Source organism: Pseudophryne corroboree, chromosome 6 (genome assembly GCF_028390025.1).
Source record: "Pseudophryne corroboree isolate aPseCor3 chromosome 6, aPseCor3.hap2, whole genome shotgun sequence".
NCBI classification, from domain to species: Eukaryota; Metazoa; Chordata; class Amphibia; order Anura; family Myobatrachidae; genus Pseudophryne; species Pseudophryne corroboree.
Window position 1 is genome coordinate 349007726 of NC_086449.1, and position 19188 is coordinate 349026913.

General features: G+C 44.1%; 1 protein-coding gene across 1 annotated transcript in view; it reads left to right on the top strand.

The window, feature by feature from the left end:
• The first annotated feature begins 244 nt into the window (after positions 1-244).
• The window catches only part of CRABP1 (cellular retinoic acid binding protein 1), a 179383-nt gene continuing 160439 nt past the window's right edge, over positions 245-19188 (top strand). The window contains exons 1-2 of the mRNA XM_063930433.1: positions 245-470; positions 7541-7719. Of these exons, the coding sequence (XP_063786503.1) occupies positions 401-470; positions 7541-7719 (249 nt within the window). The 5' untranslated portion in view covers positions 245-400. The remainder of the gene's footprint in view (positions 471-7540; positions 7720-19188) is intronic.

Here is a 19188-nt window from a genome sequence, read left to right on the forward strand (position 1 = left end):
AGGAACAGTATTATAAGTATATGTGCTTATTGCAGAAAGCTATAGCTTTAAAAAGGAAATAGGTACTTTTTATAATTAGAAAAAAGCCCTCTCGTAGTTTTCTCCATAAGATCTTAATGATAAAGATGCAGTTGAGAGGGAATGTTATACATTATTTGCATACCATGCGTATGTCCTGGTAAGGTGCTTATGTTCCAATTGAAAATCTGACATTGCAGAGGGGGGCAGAGAAGAGGGCAGAAGGAGGGGCACCCCCTCTCTCATCCATCAAGATGACACACATAAGAGAATAAGACAGGACTCATTTAGACGTCTGGCTGGAATCAGAGCGTCCTTCCTGAGTCCCTTTATTTCTGTCCTGCTCACCGCCAACGGCTTCCGTGGAATTAACATATACATCATGCCGGATTTCGCAGGAATATGGAAAATGAAAAGCAGTGAGAATTTTGATGAACTTCTGAAAGCTCTTGGTAAGGCTGGCAAGCAATTATACAGCACATCAACATCCTTGTTTAAATAATTTTACTGTATGTCTAGGATATTATATATCTTGGTAGAAGTCCTTGCCTTTTTCCTATGTAAAACTATCACTTGTTCATTAAACACAGGGAACTAAGAAACCGCCGTAAGGGCTTCAGCACTGATCTCTCTATTCTGCCACCCATGTACTGTACAGTCCTAAAAGAATACTATAATCAACCACAGATATTTTACATTGTAAGTGCTGTAAGTAATTCAAGCTTTATTTTTAGTAGTTCTTTACTATTACCATGCGTATATTTGAGCTTCCTCTATACACATACACAAGCAGATTTTTAATATATATATATATATATATATATATATATCACACACACAGTATGCCACTAGTTGTATTTTTTGGGTGATTTGCATAGTGCTTTATACTATAGATGGGGCTAAATATATCGCATTTATTTTACTGTCCGTATGCAACTTATATATTGAGTTTGCCATCTGTACACTTTTTTTACATAATAAATACACAGGATTTTTGTGTGTTTTCTATTTATTTTACATGAAGTGTGTGGTGGTTTTAAACTTTTCATTAATATTACACTTCCCCATATTCTATAGAAATACTTGTCTCTTAGGCGGAGAGAGGAGGAGCAACTGTATTTACTTTACATATTGAAGAGTATTGAGATAAATTATTTGTGTTTAGAATGGAATATCCACAGGTAAGAGAGCATATGGTTAAGAAGAGCAGGTGAGAGAGCATATATTAAAGAAGAGCAGGTGAGAGAGCATATAGTTAAGAAGAGCAGATGAGAGAACATATAGTAAAGAAGAGCAGGTGAGAGCATATGCTTAAGAAGAGCAGGTGAGAGAATATAGTTAAGAAGAGAAGGTGAGAGAGTATATAGTTAAAAAGAGCAGGTGAGAGAGCATTTAGTAAAGAAGAGCTGGTAAGGGCATATGGTTAAGAAGAGCAGGGGAGTCAGCAAATGAAGAGCAGGTGAGAGAGTATATAGTAAATAAGAGCAGGTGAGAGCATATGGTTAAGAAGAGCAGGTGAGAGAGCACATAGTACATAAGAGCAGGTGAGAGCATATGGTTAAGAAGAGCAGACGAGAGAGAATATAGTTAAGGAGAGCAGGTGAGAGAGCATATAGTAAATAAGAGCAGGTGAGAGAATATAGTTAAGAAGAACAGGTGAGAGAGAATATAGTAAATAAGAGCAGGTGAGAGAATATAGTTAAGAAGAACAGGTGAGAAAGAATATAGTAAAGACAAGCAGGTGAGAGAGCATATAAGAGCAGGTGAGAGCATATAGTTAAGAAGAGCAGGTAAGAGGGAATATAATTAAGAAGAGCTGACGAGAGAGCATATAGTTAGGAGAAGGTGAGAGAGCATATAGTTAAGAGCAGGTGAGAGAACATATCGTTAAGAAGAGCAAGTGAGAGAGCATATAGTAAAGAAGAGCAATTGAGAGACCATAGAAGAGCAGGTGGGAGAGCATATAGAAAAGAAGAGCAGGTGAGAGAACATAGAAGAGCAGGTGGGAGAGCATATAGGAAATAAGAGCAGGTGGGAGAACATAGAAGAGCAGGTGAGAGAGCATATAAAAAATAAGAGCAGGTGAGAGAACAAAGAAGAGTAGGTGAGAGAGCATATAGTAAAGAAGAGCAGGTGAGAGAGCATATAAGAGCAGGTGATAGAGCATATAGTTAAGAGTAGGTGAGAGAGCATATAGTAAAGAAGAGCAGGTGAGAGAGCATATAAGAGCAGGTGAGAGAGCATATAGTTAAGAGCAGGTAAGAGATCATGTAGTTAAGAGCAGGCGAGGGAGTAGGTGAGAGAGCATATAGTAAAGAAGAGCAGGTGAGAGAGCATATAGTTAAGAGCAGGTGAGGGAGCATATAGGAAAGAAGAGCAGGTGAGAGCATATAGTAGAGAAGAGCAGGTGGGAGCAAGTAGAGAAGAGCAGGTGAGAGAGCATATAGTAAAGAAGAGCAGGTGAGAGAGCATTTAGTAAAGAAGAGCAGGTGAGAGAGCATATAAGAAAGAAGAGCAGGTGAGGGAGCATATAGTAAAGAAGACCAGGTGAGGGAGCATATAGTAAAGAAGAACAGGTGAGAGAGCATATAAGAAAGAAGAGCAGGTGAGGGAGCATATAGTAAAGTAGAGCAGGTGAGAGAGCATATAAGAAAGAAGAGCATGTGAGGGAGCATATAGTAAAGAAGAGCAGGTGAGAGAGCATATAAGAAAGAAGAGCAGGTGAGGGAGCATATAGTAAAGAAGAGCAAGTGAGGGAGCATATAGTAAAGAAGAGCAGGGGAGAGAGCATAGAAGAAAGAAGAGCAGGTGAGAGGAAATATAGTGAAGACGAGCAGGTGAAAGAGCATATAGTAAGTAAGAGCAGGTGAGAGAGAATATAGTTAAGAGCAGGTAAGAGAGCATACAGTAAAAAAGAGCAGGTGAGAGAGCATATAGTTAAGAGCAGGTGAGAGAACATATCGTTAAGAAGAGCAAGTGAGAGAGCATATAGTAAAGAAGAGCAATTGAGAGACCATAGAAGAGCAGGTGGGAGAGCATATAGAAAAGAAGAGCAGGTGAGAGAACATAGAAGAGCAGGTGGGAGAGCATATAGGAAATAAGAGCAGGTGGGAGAACATAGAAGAGCAGGTGAGAGAGCATATAGAAAATAAGAGCAGGTGAGAGAACAAAGAAGAGCAGGTGGGAGAGCATATAGTAAAGACGAGCATGTGAGAGAGCATATAAGAGCAGGTGAGAGAGCATATAGTTAAGAAGAGCAGGTGAGGGAATATAGTTAAGAAGAGCAGGTGAGAGAGCATATAAGAGCAGGTGAGAGAGCATATAGTTAAGAGCAGGTGAGAGAACATATAGTTAAGAAGAGCAGGTGAGAGGGAATATAGTTAAGAAGAGCAGGTGAGAAAGCATATAGTAAAGAAGAGCAGGTGAGAAAGCAAATACGAGCAGGGGAGAAAGCATATAGTTAAGAGCAGGTGAGAGAACATATAGTTAAAAAGAGCAGGTGAGAGGGAATATAGTTAAGAAGAGCAGGTGAGAGAGCATATAGCTAAGATAGTTAAGAGCAGGTGAGAGAGCATATAAGAGGAGGTGAGAGAGCATATAGTTAAGAGCAGGTGAGAGAGCATATAGTAAAGAAGAGCAGGTGAGAGAGCATAGAAGAGCAGGTGAGAGAGAATAGAAGAAAGAAGAGCAGGTGAGAGAGCATATAGTTAAGAAAAGCAGGTGAGAGCATATAGTAAAGAAGAGCAGGTGAGACAGCATATAGTAAAGAAGAGCAGGTGAGAGAAAACATAGTAGAGAAGAGCAGGTAAGAGCATATAGTAAAGAAGAACAGGTGAGAGAGCATATAGTAAAGAAGAGCAGGTGAGAGCATATAGTAAAGAAGAACAGGTGAGAGAGCATATAGGTGGTCATTCCGAGTTGATCGCTCGCTGCCGATTTTCGCAGTGCAGCAATTAAGTAAAAAAACGGCAAAAATGCGCATGCGCATGGTACGCAGCGCGCATGCGCTAAGTACTTTCACACAAAACTTTGTAGATTTACACAAGCTCGAGCGACGTGTTGTCATCGATTGTGTGATCGTAGTGTGATTGACAGGAAGTTGGTGTTTCTGGGCAGAAACTGGCCGTTTTCAGGGAGTGTGCTAAAAAACGCAGGCGTGCCTGGAAAAAAACGCAGGAGTGGCTGCGGAAACAGGGGAGTGGCTGGCCGAACGCAGGGCGTGTTTGTGACGTCAAACCAGGAACTAAACGGACTGAGGTGATCGAAGTCTAGGAGTAGGTCTGGAGCTACTCAGAAACTGCAGCAAATTATTTGGTAGCAGTTCTGCTAATCTTTTGTTCGCTATTCTGCTAAACTAAGATACACTCCCAGAGGGCGGCGGCTTAGCGTGTGCAATACTGCTAAAAGCAGCTAGCGAGCGAACAACTCGGAATGACCACCATAGTAAAGAAGAGCAGGTGAGAGAGCATATACTTAAAAGCAGGTAAGAGAGCATATAGTAAAGATGAACAGGTGATAGGGAATATAGTTAATCAGAGCAGGTGAGAGAGCATATAGTAAAGAAGAGCAGGTGAGAGTATATAGTAAAGAAGAACAGGTGAGAGAGCATATAGTACAGAAGAACAGGTGAGAGAGCATATAGTAAAGAAGAACAGGTGAGAGAGCATATAGTAAAGAAGAACAGGTGAGAGAGCATATAGTAAAGAAGAACAGGTGAGAGAGCATATAGTAAAGAAGAGCAGGTGAGAGAGCATATAGTAAAGAAGAACAGGTGAGAGAGCATATAGTAGAGAAGAACAGGTGAGAGAGCATACAGTAAAGAAGAACAGGTGAAAGAGCATATAGTAAAGAAGAACAGGTGAGAGAGCATATAGTAAAGAAGAGCAGGTGAGAGAGCATACAGTAAAGAAGAGCAGGTGAGAGAGCATATAGTAAAGAAGAACAGGTGAGAGAGCATATAGTAAAGAAGAGCAGGTGAGAGAGAATATAGTAAATAAGAGCAGATGAGAGAGAATGTAGATGAATGCAAGAAAACATTAGAAGCAGATATGTAGGAATATATGCAAGCAGTAATGATGATATGTATGTTATAATATTTTAGAGATATATACGTGCGACAATGTGGAAATATGGCTTTGAAACAAATTTAGCTTAGAAGATTTCAATAGTCAAGGAGTAAAAGTAATGGGTCTTATCAACTAATTACCATTTTATCTGTGACATCCGTAGAAAAAGCTATAATTATCAGTGCAAAAAAAGGAATTATTTTTAGTTTGTTAATTTGAAGACTTTGGAGTCATATATGTTTAGTTTGGCAATGCTCATAGCAATTGATATTTTGCGCAGAATAACATATAAAGTAATGTAAATTTTCAATTTTTCACATTGAGCAAAACAAGGTATACAGATACATGTTACATATCAGAGAAGATCCAGAACATGCAGTCACACATTCTATAGACAGACATATTGTACAAAATACCAGCATAACGAACATATAAAAGGCAAAACAATACATACATTGTAAGGAATCTTGACGTATTCTGGATTTCCTAACTAATTCCAGTAATTGAAATAAAATATGGTTCTATTGACAGAATAGATCTTGTAAGTCCCACTTTTAGTGCACAAAAGAGACCTCTAACAATGACTAAGCCTTTGTAGTAGGCTGAAGGAATCCTGGTGATGACTGCAGAATGGAGATGTACTGTACAGGTTTTATCTTCTACATGAACAACATTTCTACTCAGTATAACACTGAATGATCAGTCAGAGTGTCATTCATCAAAACTACCACTATCTGGTCTGCTCATGGTGGATTATATAGGTTCTCTGGCTGAATAAAGCCACCTGAAATGCAGGCTTGAAGTCAGCAGCCACAGAACCTGTGTAATTCATAGGTGTCCCAAATTAAAAGGATAGTATAGTAAGCTTAAATATATATATAATCATACAAATAGGCGGCACTCACAGGACTTGTTAAACATGAAATGAAGACCAAGGAGCCTCCTTTCTGATCAACGGTTCAGTTCTTTACAACCTTTTTGAAGAAAATTGTAAAGAACTGAAATGTTGATCAGAAAGGAGGCTCTTTGGTCTTCCTTTCATGTTTAACAAGTCCCGTTAATGCCACCTATTTGTATGATATTGTATGCAGTAGTCACTCACAGAGGAAGGCACCCGGTGTATTTCTAAAAGGGAAGGATTGAGTGCCGGCTAATCCAGAATGTAGACAGACAGACAGACAGACAGACAGACAGCTAGATAGATAGAAATTCATGCTTCATAGGAGCAAAATGCATTGTAGCTACAATGTGCTGTTTCATGTCATGTAAGAGCTACATCAAATGATGTTGTTTTAAACAACCAGTCAAACAGATATTGGAAATCAGTAGAGTTATAAAGAAATTGTCCCACACTACTGTAAATATTTAAGCACCTGTCTCCTGCTACTTGTCGTCCTGGTTTCATGTTTGGCAAGCAATGTTCAGTGGCATCTAGCTGTGGTCATCAGCTCCTTTATACGGCTGCTTAGCTATTCTTGATTTGTGCACCTACTGCCAGCTGTAATATGAAGTATGAAAAACATAAAATAGATCGACAACCATTTATCTGTAGTAAGAAAACTAATATTTTTAGCAAAAAGCACAAGCATATTTTTACAGCTAAGTGCTAACATTTATTACTATTGAATAATGATACATTTAACTTTTATACTATTAAATGTACCTGATATAAACAAAAAAGAAATTAAATAAAAAAGTTAACTACCGCAAATGTCAGCATGATCTATTGATAATCTGCATTTCAAAATGGTTTCCAAAAATACTGTTACACAGAAATGAAAAGACAAATTTACATACCATAAAGCTGCTCTACCACATAAAAAGAAAAATATTTTCCTAATGTTCCCCCTCCCGCCTACTTGGAAACTGAGGAGCTTCTACATTCTGCCATTTTTTTCTTGGGTTCTGCCAGTTTTGTGGTACTAAAACTGCAAATCAGTAATATTTATCATGTTTAATTTATGGTAGAGGCTGTGTGAATGAAAGGACCAATCGAAAACTACAACCTCTTGAATGTAGCTTGTGATTGGTATGCCTACTAACCCAAGAAAAAGCTTTGAACAAAAACTTCTTTTTACCGAATACAGTATTATTGTAACTAAGAATCACACGCAGAAGAAGTCCTATTGTGCAAGTGGTCACTCTGAAAAACAGAGTACAATACTCTTGGCAAGTCCAAAAATATTTCAGAGCACAAACCTTGAGAATTTGCCAGGAAGTTTGGATTCACTAGAAGAATAATCCCCTTAGATTAGAATGTGTTAAAACCATTAATGAGCTGCGGGGAATGAATGGCAAGTATGAAACACAGACAGCTGTGAAGTTATTTTGTTTTTAATGTGATTATAGAAATTATATAGGACAATTACATTTTGTTTTGTTTTTACAATTTTGTTATTTTACAGTAAGAAATGTTTAATGTGTATGTGGATGATGACTTTTGTATAATTATACAGGTGTTAACATTATGCTTAGGAAGGTAGCAGTGGCTGCAGCTTCCAAACCCCACGTTGAGATTCGTCAAAATGAAGAGCAGTTTTATATTAAGACATCTACCACAGTCAGAACCACAGAAATCCGATTCACAGTTGGAGAAGAATTTGATGAGGAGACTGTTGATGGCAGAAAATGCAAGGTAGCTTTTCCTCACCTACTTCAAACTATTATATAAAGATTCTTTACAAATCAAAACTGGAATAAAAGTTTATACCAGTGGTTTCCAAACTGAGTGCTGTGGCACCCTGGGGATGCCTCAGGGCATTTGTTGGGGGGCCCTGGGTTGGTGGTCCAGGACCAGTTCAAATTATTTATGGTTACTGTAATAGGCAAAACCAGTGCTTGTGGCTTCTCATCATAAAATATGACACAGCACAAGCAGAAGCAAATCACATCCCTCACCACATAAGTGAAACTAAAGGCCCCCCACACGGTACGATTTTTTTAACCAATTTTAATTAAGCTGATTGAAATGACAAATCATTAGTTATCTCCTCAGATCTTTTGAACATGCAGAAATAACTGAGGAGGTAGAGAAATATGCCATGCCGCCAAATGCAGCATGGCATAGGTCCCGTTGCTCACAATGCGTCATTTTGGGACACATTGTACCATGTGTGGGGGCTTTAAAGTTGGGAACTACTGGCTTATACAGTAGGAATCACTTGCTGATATGGAGAAATGGGATGGGGTCAGCATTCCGGCGTACTGGATGCCGGTGTTCATGTCACGCCGGAACACCGCCTGCTGACATCCCAAGGGTAAACATTGGGGTGAGGGATAGGGCCGGCCGGGGGGGGGGGGGGAGGGAGTTAGGCACTAGAGGGGCAGTTATCCGTAGCCGCCACGCCCTGAGTCTTAGCCCTAGCTGCCACCCCCTGTGACTTAGCCATAGCCGCTACCCCCACTATCTTAGTCCTAGTTGCCACCCCAGGTAGGTTAGGGTAGGGGCAGAGGAGGGGTAAATTATTTATCCCATTCCCTGTCAGCAGTCTAAAAGTCAGGATGCCGCGGTTGGTCGTACGATTGCCGGCATTACGTATCACGCCCACAGAAATTAGGATTTGTAAATATGAATTTAAGTAAAAATGAATAACGGAAGAAAACTAAGTGTGTACACACTGCACCCAAATAGTTTTACTAAAGCTAAACTTGTTGAATTGTGGTGAGCATTGGCAAAGTCTACAGACACATGCAGCATTGGGCCTAATTCAGACCTGATCGTAGATGTGCTAAATTTAGCACATCTACGATCAGTCTTCAGACATGCGGGGGGACGCCCAGCACAGGGCTAGTCCACCCCGCATGTCAGGCCAGACCAGTGGCGGAACTAGCGAGCGGTGGGTCCAGGTGCGACAAAATGCTTTGGGCCCCCCATCCCATCCAAGTCCACCCCCTCACCCCTGGAGAGGATCTGGTGAGGGGGACCTGCTCAGGGCCAGATAAATGGATACCTAGCAACAGTGCCGTAACTAGACATTTTGGCACTGTGTGCAAGAAACGGCATCGGAGCCCCACCCCTGCATGCAAAACAGGGGCAGTGCGCGCCGTAGGCGCGCGCAAAAATACATAGTGGCGTGGCTTTGTGGGGAAGGGGTGTGGCCACAAAATAATACCAATTCATAAAACGGTGCACAGTAGTCTCCATTATTCAAATTAGGGCGCACAGTAGCACCACTACACCAGGTAGAGACCCTTTTACACCTTATGGCAGACAGATTCCTCTTTTTACACATTACAACAGACAGTGCCCCCTTTTTACACATTACGGCAGACAGCGTCCCCCTTTTTACACATAACGGCAGACAGCGTGCCAGTTTTCCACATAGCGGCAGACAGCATGCACTTTTTACACATAACGGCAGACAGCGTCCCCTTTTTACACATAACGGCAGACAGCGTGCCCTTGTTACACACAGCGGCAGACAGCGTACACTTTTTACACATAACAGCAGACAGCGTGCCATTTTTACACATAACGGCAGACAGCGTCCCCTTTTTACACATAACGGCAGACAGCGTGCCCTTGTTACACATAGCGGCAGACAGCGTACACTTTTTACACATAACGGCAGACAGCGTCCCCTTTTTACACATTACAGCAGACAGTGTGCCCTTGTTACACATTACGGCAGACAGCATCCCCCTTTTTACACATTACGGCAGGCAGATTCCCCCTTTTTACACATTGCGGCAGACAGCGTCCCCTTTTTACACATAACGGCAGACAGCGTGCCCTTGTTACACATAGCGGCAGACAGCGTATACTTTTTACACATAACGGCAGACAGCGTGCCCTTTTTACACATAACGGCAGACAGCGTCCCCTTTTTACACATTACGGCAGACAGTGAGCCCTTGTTACACATCACGGCAGACAGATTCACCCTTTTTACACATTGCGTCAGGCAGATTCCCCCTTTTTACACATTGCGTCAGGCAGATTCCCCCTTTTTACACATTACGTCAGGCAGATTCCCCCTTTTTACACATTGCGGCAGGCAGATTCCCCCTTTTTACACATTGCGGAAAGCAGATTCCCCCTTTTCTCTTACGTCCTAGAGGATGCTGGGGACTCCGTAAGGACCATGGGGATAGACGGGCTCCGCAGGAGACATGGGCACTAAAAAAAGAACTTTAGGTATGGGTGTGCACTGGCTCCTCCCTCTATGCCACTCCTCCAGACCTCAGTTTAATACTGTGCCCAGAGGAGACTGGGTGCATTACAGGGAGCTCTCCTGAGTTTCCTGAAAAAAAAGTAATTTTGTTAGGTTTTTTATTTTCAGGGAACCTGCTGGCAACAGACTCCCTGCATCGAGGGACTGAGGGGAGAGAAACAGACCTACTTTAATGATAGCCTCTGTTTCTTAGGCTACTGGACACCATTAGCTCCAGAGGGAACGGAACGCAGGACTCACCCTCGCCGTTCGTCCCAGAGCCGCGCCGCCGTCCTCCTCGCAGAGTCGGAAGATAGAAGCCGGGTGAGTATGTGTAGAAAGAATTCAGAGGCGGCAGAAGACTTCAGATCTTCAATGAGGTAACACGCAGCGGTAACGCTGCGCGCCATTGCTCCCACACAACACACACACGGCAGGCACTGTAAGGGTGCAGGGCGCAGGGGGGGCGCCCTGGGCAGCAATAGGAACCTCCAATCTGGCTAAAAACAATATATACAGGCTATGCACTGTATATAACAGATCCCCCGCCAGTTTTTGAATATTTTCAGTGGGACCGAAGCCCGCCGCTGAGGGGGCGGAGCTTGTTCCTCAGCACTCACCAGCGCCATTTTCTCCACAGCACACCGCTGAGAGGAAGCTCCCCGGACTCTCCCCTGCTTACCACGGTGAAAGAGGGTTTTAAAGAAGGGGGGGGGCACATAATTTGGTGCAGATAAATGTTAACAGCGCTATCTGGGTAAACATATTGTGTTTCTTCCTGGGTCATTGCGCTGGGTGTGTGCTGGCATACTCTCTCTCTGTCTCTCCAAAGGGCCTTGTGGGGGAACTGTCTTCAGATAAGAGGATATCCTGAGTGTGTGGTGTGTCGGTACGCGTGTGTCGGCATGTCTGAGGTAGAAGGCTCTCCTAGGGAGGAGGTGGAGCAAATGACTGTGGTGTCTCCGTTGGCAACACCGACACCTGACTGGTTGGATATGTGGAATGTTTTAAGTGCTAATGTGGATTTATTGAACAAAAGGTTGGACAAAGCTGAGTCCAGGGAATGTACAGGGAGTCAAGCCCTGCCTACCCCTATGTCGCTGGGACCTTCGGGGTCTCAAAAGCGCCCACTATCCCATATAGTAGACACTAATACCGACACGGATTCTGACTCCAGTGTCGACTACGATGATGCAAAGTTACAGCCCAAATTGGCTAAAAGTATTCAATATATGATTATTGCAATAAAGGATGTACTGCATATCACAGAGGACCCCCCTGTCCCTGACACGAGGGTACACATGTATAAGGAAAAGAAACCTGCGGTAACCTTTCCCCCATCTCATGAGCTGAACGAGTTATTTGAAAAGGCTTGGGAATCTCCAGACAAGAAACTGCAGATTCCCAAAAGGATTCTTATGGCGCATCCTTTCCCGACTAAGGACAGGATACGGTGGGAATCCTTCCCAAGGGTGGACAAAGCGTTGACACGCTTATCCAAAAAGGTAGCGCTGCCATCCCAAGATACGGCTACCCTCAGAGATCCTGCTCATCGCAAGCAGGAGGCTACCTTGAAGTCCATTTACACACATTCTGGTACCTTACTCAGACCGGCGATAGCGTCGGCTTGGGTTTGTAGCGCTGTAGCAGCGTGGATAGATACCTTATCGGCGGAAATTGATACCCTGGATAAGGATACCATTTTATTGACCCTGGGTCATATTAAAGATGCTGTCTTATATATGAGAGATGCTCAAAGAGACATTGGCCTACTGGGTTCTAGAGTCAACGCTATGGCGATTTCTGCTAGACGAGTCGTATGGACCCGACAATGGACGGGTGATTCCGACTCGAAGAGGCATATGGAGGTTTTACCTTACAAGGGTGAGGAATTGTTTGGGGAAGGTCTCTCGGACCTGGTTTCCACAGCTACGGCAGGTAAATCAATTTTTTTTGCCTTATATTTCCTCACAGCCTACGAAAGCGTCACCTTATCAGATGCAGTCCTTTCGGTCACATAGAAACAAGAGAGTACGAGGATCGGCCTTTCTTGCCAGAAGTAAGGGCAGATGGAAAAAGCTGCCAACCACAGCTAGTTCCCAGGAGAAGTCCTCCCTGGCCTCTACAAAATCCACCGCATGACGCTGGGGCTCCGCTGAGGGAGTCCGCCCCAGTGGGGGCACTTCTTCGACTTTTCAGCCACATCTGGGTTCACTCACAGGTGGATCCCTGGGCAATAGAAATTGTTTCCCAGGGTTACAAGCTGGAATTCGAAGAGGTGCCTCCTCGCCGGTTTTTCAAATCGGCCCTACCAGCTTCTCCCCCAGAAAGGGAGATAGTTTTAAATGCAATTCACAAATTGTGTCTTCAACAGGTGGTGGTAAAAGTTCCCCTGCTTCAACAAGGAGTGGGTATTACTCAACCCTGTTTGTCGTCCTGAAACCGGACGGTTCAGTCAGACCCATTTTAAGTTTAAAATCCTTGAACCTATACTTGAAAAGGTTCAAGTTCAAGATGGAATCGCTCAGAGCGGTCATCGCCAGCCTAGAAGGGGGGGATTTTATGGTATCCCTGGACATAAAGGATGCATACCTTCATGTTCCCATATATCCACTAGTGATGAGCACCGGAAATTTTTCGGGTTTTGTGTTTTGGTTTTGGGTTCGGTTCCGCGGCCGTGTTTTGGGTTCGAATGCGTTTTGGCAAAACCTCACCGAATTTTTTTTGTCGGATTCGGGTGTGTTTTGGATTCGGGTGTTTTTTTCAAAAAAACCTAAAAAACAGCTTAAATCATAGAATTTGGGGGTCATTTTGATCCCAAAGTATTATTAACCTCAATAACCATAATTTCCACTCATTTTCAGTCTATTCTGAACACCTCACACCTCACAATATTATTTTTAGTCCTAAAATTTGCACCGAGGTCGCTGGATGGCTAAGCTAAGCGACCCAAGTGGCCGACACAAACACCTGGCCCATCTAGGAGTGGCACTGCAGTGTCACGCAGGATGGCCCTTCCAAAAAACACTCCCCAAACAGCACATGACGCAAAGAAAAAAAGAGGCGCAATGAGGTAGCTGTGTGAGTAAGCTAAGCGACCCTAGTGGCCGACACAAACACCTGGCCCATCTAGGAGTGGCACTGCAGTGTCACGCAGGATGGCCCTTCCAAAAAACACTCCCCAAACAGCACATGACGCAAAGAAAAAAAGAGGCGCAATGAGGTAGCTGTGTGAGTAAGCTAAGCGACCCTAGTGGCCGACACAAACACCTGGCCCATCTAGGAGTGGCACTGCAGTGTCACGCAGGATGGCCCTTCCAAAAAACACCCCCCCAACAGCACATGACGCAAAGAAAAATGAAAGAAAAAAGAGGTGCAAGATGGAATTGTCCTTGGGCCCTCCCACCCACCCTTATGTTGTATAAACAGGACATGCACACTTTAACCAACCCATCATTTCAGTGACAGGGTCTGCCACACGACTGTGACTGAAATGACGGGTTGGTTTGGACCCCCACCAAAAAAGAAGCAATTAATCTCTCCTTGCACAAACTGGCTCTACAGAGGCAAGATGTCCACCTCATCATCATCCTCCGATATATCACCGTGTACATCCCCCTCCTCACAGATTATCAATTCGTCCCCACTGGAATCCACCATCTCAGCTCCCTGTGTACTTTGTGGAGGCAATTGCTGCTGGTCAATGTCTCCACGGAGGAATTGATTATAATTCATTTTAATGAACATCATCTTCTCCACATTTTCTGGATGTAACCTCGTACGCCGATTGCTGACAAGGTGAGCGGCGGCACTAAACACTCTTTCGGAGTACACACTTGTGGGAGGGCAACTTAGGTAGAATAAAGCCAGTTTGTGCAAGGGCCTCCAAATTGCCTCTTTTTCCTGCCAGTATAAGTACGGACTATCTGACGTGCCTACTTGGATGCGGTCACTCATATAATCCTCCACCATTCTTTCAATGGGGAGAGAATCATATGCAGTGACAGTAGACGACATGTCCGTAATCGTTGTCAGGTCCTTCAGTCCGGACCAGATGTCAGCATCAGCAGTCGCTCTAGACTGCCCTGCATCACCGCCAGCGGGTGGGCTCGGAATTCTGAGCCTTTTCCTCGCACCCCCAGTTGCGGGAGAATGTGAAGGAGGAGATGTTGACAGGTCGCGTTCCGCTTGACTTGACAATTTTGTCACCAGCAGTTCTTTGAACCCCAGCAGACTTGTGTCTGCCGGAAAGAGAGATCCAAGGTAGGTTTTAAATTTAGGATCGAGCACGGTGGCCAAAATGTAGTGCTCTGATTTCAACAGATTGACCACCCGTGAATCCTTGTTAAGCGAATTAAGGGCTCCATCCACAAGTCCCACATGCCTAGCGGAATCGCTCTGTGTTAGCTCCTCCTTCAATGTCTCCAGCTTCTTCTGCAAAAGCCTGATGAGGGGAATGACCTGACTCAGGCTGGCAGTGTCTGAACTGACTTCACGTGTGGCAAGTTCAAAAGGTTGCAGAACCTTGCACAACGTTGAAATCATTCTCCACTGCGCTTGAGACAGGTGCATTCCACCTCCTATATCGTGCTCAGTTGTATAGGCTTGAATGGCCTTTTGCTGCTCCTCCAACCTCTGAAGCATATAGAGGGTTGAATTCCACCTCGTTACCACTTCTTGCTTCAGATGATGGCAGGGCAGGTTCAGGCGTTTTTGGTGGTGCTCCAGTCTTCTGTACGTGGTGCCTGTACGCCGAAAGTGTCCCGCAATTCTTCTGGCCACCGACAGCATCTCTTGCACGCCCCTCTCGTTTTTTAAATAATTCTGCACCACCAAATTCAAGGTATGTGCAAAACATGAGACGTGCTGGAATTTGCCCAGATTTAATGCACACACAATATTGCTGGCGTTGTCCGATGCCACAAATCCACAGGAGAGTCCAATTGGGGTAAGCCATTCTGCGATGATCTTCCTCAGTTGCCGTAAGAGGTTGTCAGCTGTGTGCGTATTCTGGAAAGCGGTGATACAAAGCGTAGCCTGCCTAGGAAAGAGTTGGCGTTTGCGAGATGCTGCTACTGGTGCCGCCGCTGCTGTTCTTGCGGCGGAAGTCCATACATCTACCCAGTGGGCTGTCACAGTCATATAGTCCTGAGCCTGCCCTGCTCCACTTGTCCACATGTCCGTGGTTAAGTGGACATTGGGTACAACTGCATTTTTTAGGACACTGGTGAGTCTTTTTCTGAGGTCTGTGTACATTTTCGGTATCGCCTGCCTAGAGAAATGGAACCTAGATGGTATTTGGTACCGGGGACACAGTACCTCCAACAAGTCTCTAGTTGGCTCTGTAGTAATGATGGATACCGGAACCACGTTTCTCACCGCCCAGGATGCCAAGGCCTCAGTTATCCGCTTTGCAGCAGGATGACTGCTGTGATATTTCATCTTCCTCGCAAAGGACTGTTGGACAGTCAATTGCTTGGTGGAAGTAGTAAAAGTGGTCTTACGAGTACGACTTCCCCTCTGGGATGACCATCGACTCCCAGCAGCAACAACAGCAGCGCCAGCAGCAGTAGGCGTTACACGCAAGGATGCATCGGAGGAATCCCAGGCAGGAGAGGACTCGTCAGAATTGCCAGTGACATGGCCTGCAGAACTATTGGCATTCCTGGGGAAGGAGGAAATTGACATTGAGGGAGTTGGTGGGGTGGTTTGCGTGAGCTTGGTTACAAGAGGAAGGGATTTACTGGTCAGTGGACTGCTTCCGCTGTCGCCCAAAGTTTTTGAACTTGTCACTGACTTATGATGAATGCGCTGCAGGTGACGTATAAGGGAGGATGTTCCGAGGTGGTTAACGTCCTTACCCCTACTTATTACAGCTTGACAAAGGCAATACACGGCTTGACAAATGTTGTCCGCATTTCTGTTGAAATACTTCCACACCGAAGAGCTGATTTTTTTTGGTATTTTCACCAGGCATGTCAATGGCCCTATTCCTCCCACGGACAACAGGTGTCTCCCCGGGTGCCTGACTTAAACAAACCACCTCACCATCAGAATCCTCCTGGTCAATTTCCTCCCCAGCGCCAGCAACACCCATATCCTCCTCATCCTGGTGTACTTCAACACTGACATCTTCAATCTGACTATCAGGAACTGGACTGCGGGTGCTCCTTCCAGCACTTGCAGGGGGCGTGCAAATGGTGGAAGGCGCATGCTCTTCACGTCCAGTGTTGGGAAGGTCAGGCATCGCAAACGACACAATTGGACTCTCCTTGTGGATTTGTGATTTCGAAGAACGCACAGTTCTTTGCTGTGCTTTTGCCAGCTTGAGTCTTTTCATTTTTCTAGCGAGAGGCTGAGTGCTTCCATCCTCATGTGAAGCTGAACCACTAGCCATGAACATAGGCCAGGGCCTCAGCCGTTCCTTGCCACTCCGTGTGGTAAATGGCATATTGGCAAGTTTACGCTTCTCCTCTGACAATTTTATTTTAGATTTTTGAGTCCTTTTTTTACTGATATTTGGTGTTTTGGATTTTACATGCTCTGTACTATGACATTGGGCATCGGCCTTGGCAGACGACGTTGCTGGCATTTCATCGTCTCGGCCATGACTAGTGGCAGCAGCTTCAGCACGAGGTGGAAGTCGATCTTGATCTTTCCCTATTTTTGGAACCTCAACATTTTTGTTCTCCATATTTTAATAGGCACAACTAAAAGGCACCTCAGGTAAACAATGGAGATGGATGGATACTAGTATACTTATGGATGGACGAGCGACTGCCGACACAGAGGTAGCTACAGCCGTGGACTACCGTACTGCGTCTGCTGCTAATATAGACTGGATGATAATGATATAAAAAATATATATATATATCACTACTGCAGCCGGACAGGTATATATTATATAATGACGGACCTGCTGGACACTGTCAGCACTGCAGACTCCTAAAGTAAGCTACTAGTATCAAGAAGATAGAAAGAAAAAAAAACACCACAGGTAGGTGGTATACAATTATGGATGGACGAGCGACTGCCGACACAGAGGTAGCTACAGCCGTGGACTACCGTACTGCGTCTGCTGCTAATATAGACTGGATGATAATGATATAAAAAATATATATATATATATCACTACTGCAGCCGGACAGGTATATATTATATAATGACGGACCTGCTGGACACTGTCAGCTCAGCACTGCAGACTCCTAAAGTAAGCTACTAGTATCAAGAAGATAGAAAGGAAAAAAACACCACGGGTAGGTGGTATACAATTATGGATGGACGAGCGACTGCCGACACAGAGGTAGCTACAGCCGTGGACTACCGTACTGCGTCTGCTGCTAATATAGACTGGATGATAATGAGATATAAAATATATATATATCACTACTGCAGCCGGACAGGTATATATTATATAATGACGGACCTGCTGGACACTGTCAGCTCAGCACTGCAGACTCCTAAAGTAAGCTACTAGTAGTATCAAGAAGATAGAAAAAAAAAAACACCACAGGTAGGTGGTATACAATTATGGATGGACGAGCGACTGCCAACACAGAGGTAGCTACAGCCGTGGACTACCGTACTGCGTCTGCTGCTAATATAGACTGGATGATAATGATATAAAAAATATATATATATCACTACTGCAGCCGGACAGGTATATATTATATAATGACGGACCTGCTGGACACTGTCAGCTCAGCACTGCAGACTCCTAAAGTAAGCTACTAGTATCAAGAAGATAGAAAAAAAAAAAAAAACACCACGGGTAGGTGGTATACAATTATGGATGGACGAGCGACTGCCGACACAGAGGTAGCTACAGCCGTGGACTACCGTACTGCGTCTGCTGCTAATATAGACTGGATGATAATGAGATATAAAATATATATATATCACTACTGCAGCCGGACAGGTATATATTATATAATGACGGACCTGCTGGACACTCTCAGCTCAGCACTGCAGACTCCTAAAGTAAGCTACTAGTATCAAGAAGATAGAAGAAAAAAAAACACACCACGGGTAGGTGGTATACAATTATGGATGGACGAGCGACTGCCGACACAGAGGTAGCTACAGCCGTGGACTACCGTACTGCGTCTGCTGCTAATATAGACTGGATGATAATGATATAAAAAATATATATATATCACTACTGCAGCCGGACAGGTATATATTATATAATGACGGACCTGCTGGACACTGTCAGCTCAGCACTGCAGACTCCTAAAGTAAGCTACTAGTATCAAGAAGATAGAAAAAAAAAACACCACGGGTAGGTGGTATACAATTATGGATGGACGAGCGACTGCCGACACAGAGGTAGCTACAGCCGTGGACTACCGTACTGCGTCTGCTGCAGTGCTAATATAGACTGGATGATAATGATATTAAAAATATATATATATCTACTGCAGCCGGACAGGTATATATTATATAATGACGGACCTGCTGGACACTGTCAGCTCAGCACTGCAGACTCCTAAAGTAAGCTACTAGTATCAAGAAGATAGAAAGAAAAAAAAACACCACGGGTAGGTGGTATACAATTATGGATGGACGAGCGACTGCCGACACAGAGGTAGCTACAGCCGTGGACTACCGTACTGCGTCTGCTGCTAATATAGACTGGATGATAATGAGATATAAAATATATATATATCACTACTGCAGCCGGACAGGTATATATTATATAATGACGGACCTGCTGGACACTGTCAGCTCAGCACTGTAGACTCCTAAAGTAAGCTACTAGTAGTATCAAGAAGATAGAAAAAAGAAAAAAAAACACCACAGGTAGGTGGTATACAATTATGGATGGACGAGCGACTGCCGACACAGAGGTAGCTACAGCCGTGGACTACCGTACTGCGTCTGCTGCTAATATAGACTGGATGATAATGAGATATAAAATATATATATATCACTACTGCAGCCGGACAGGT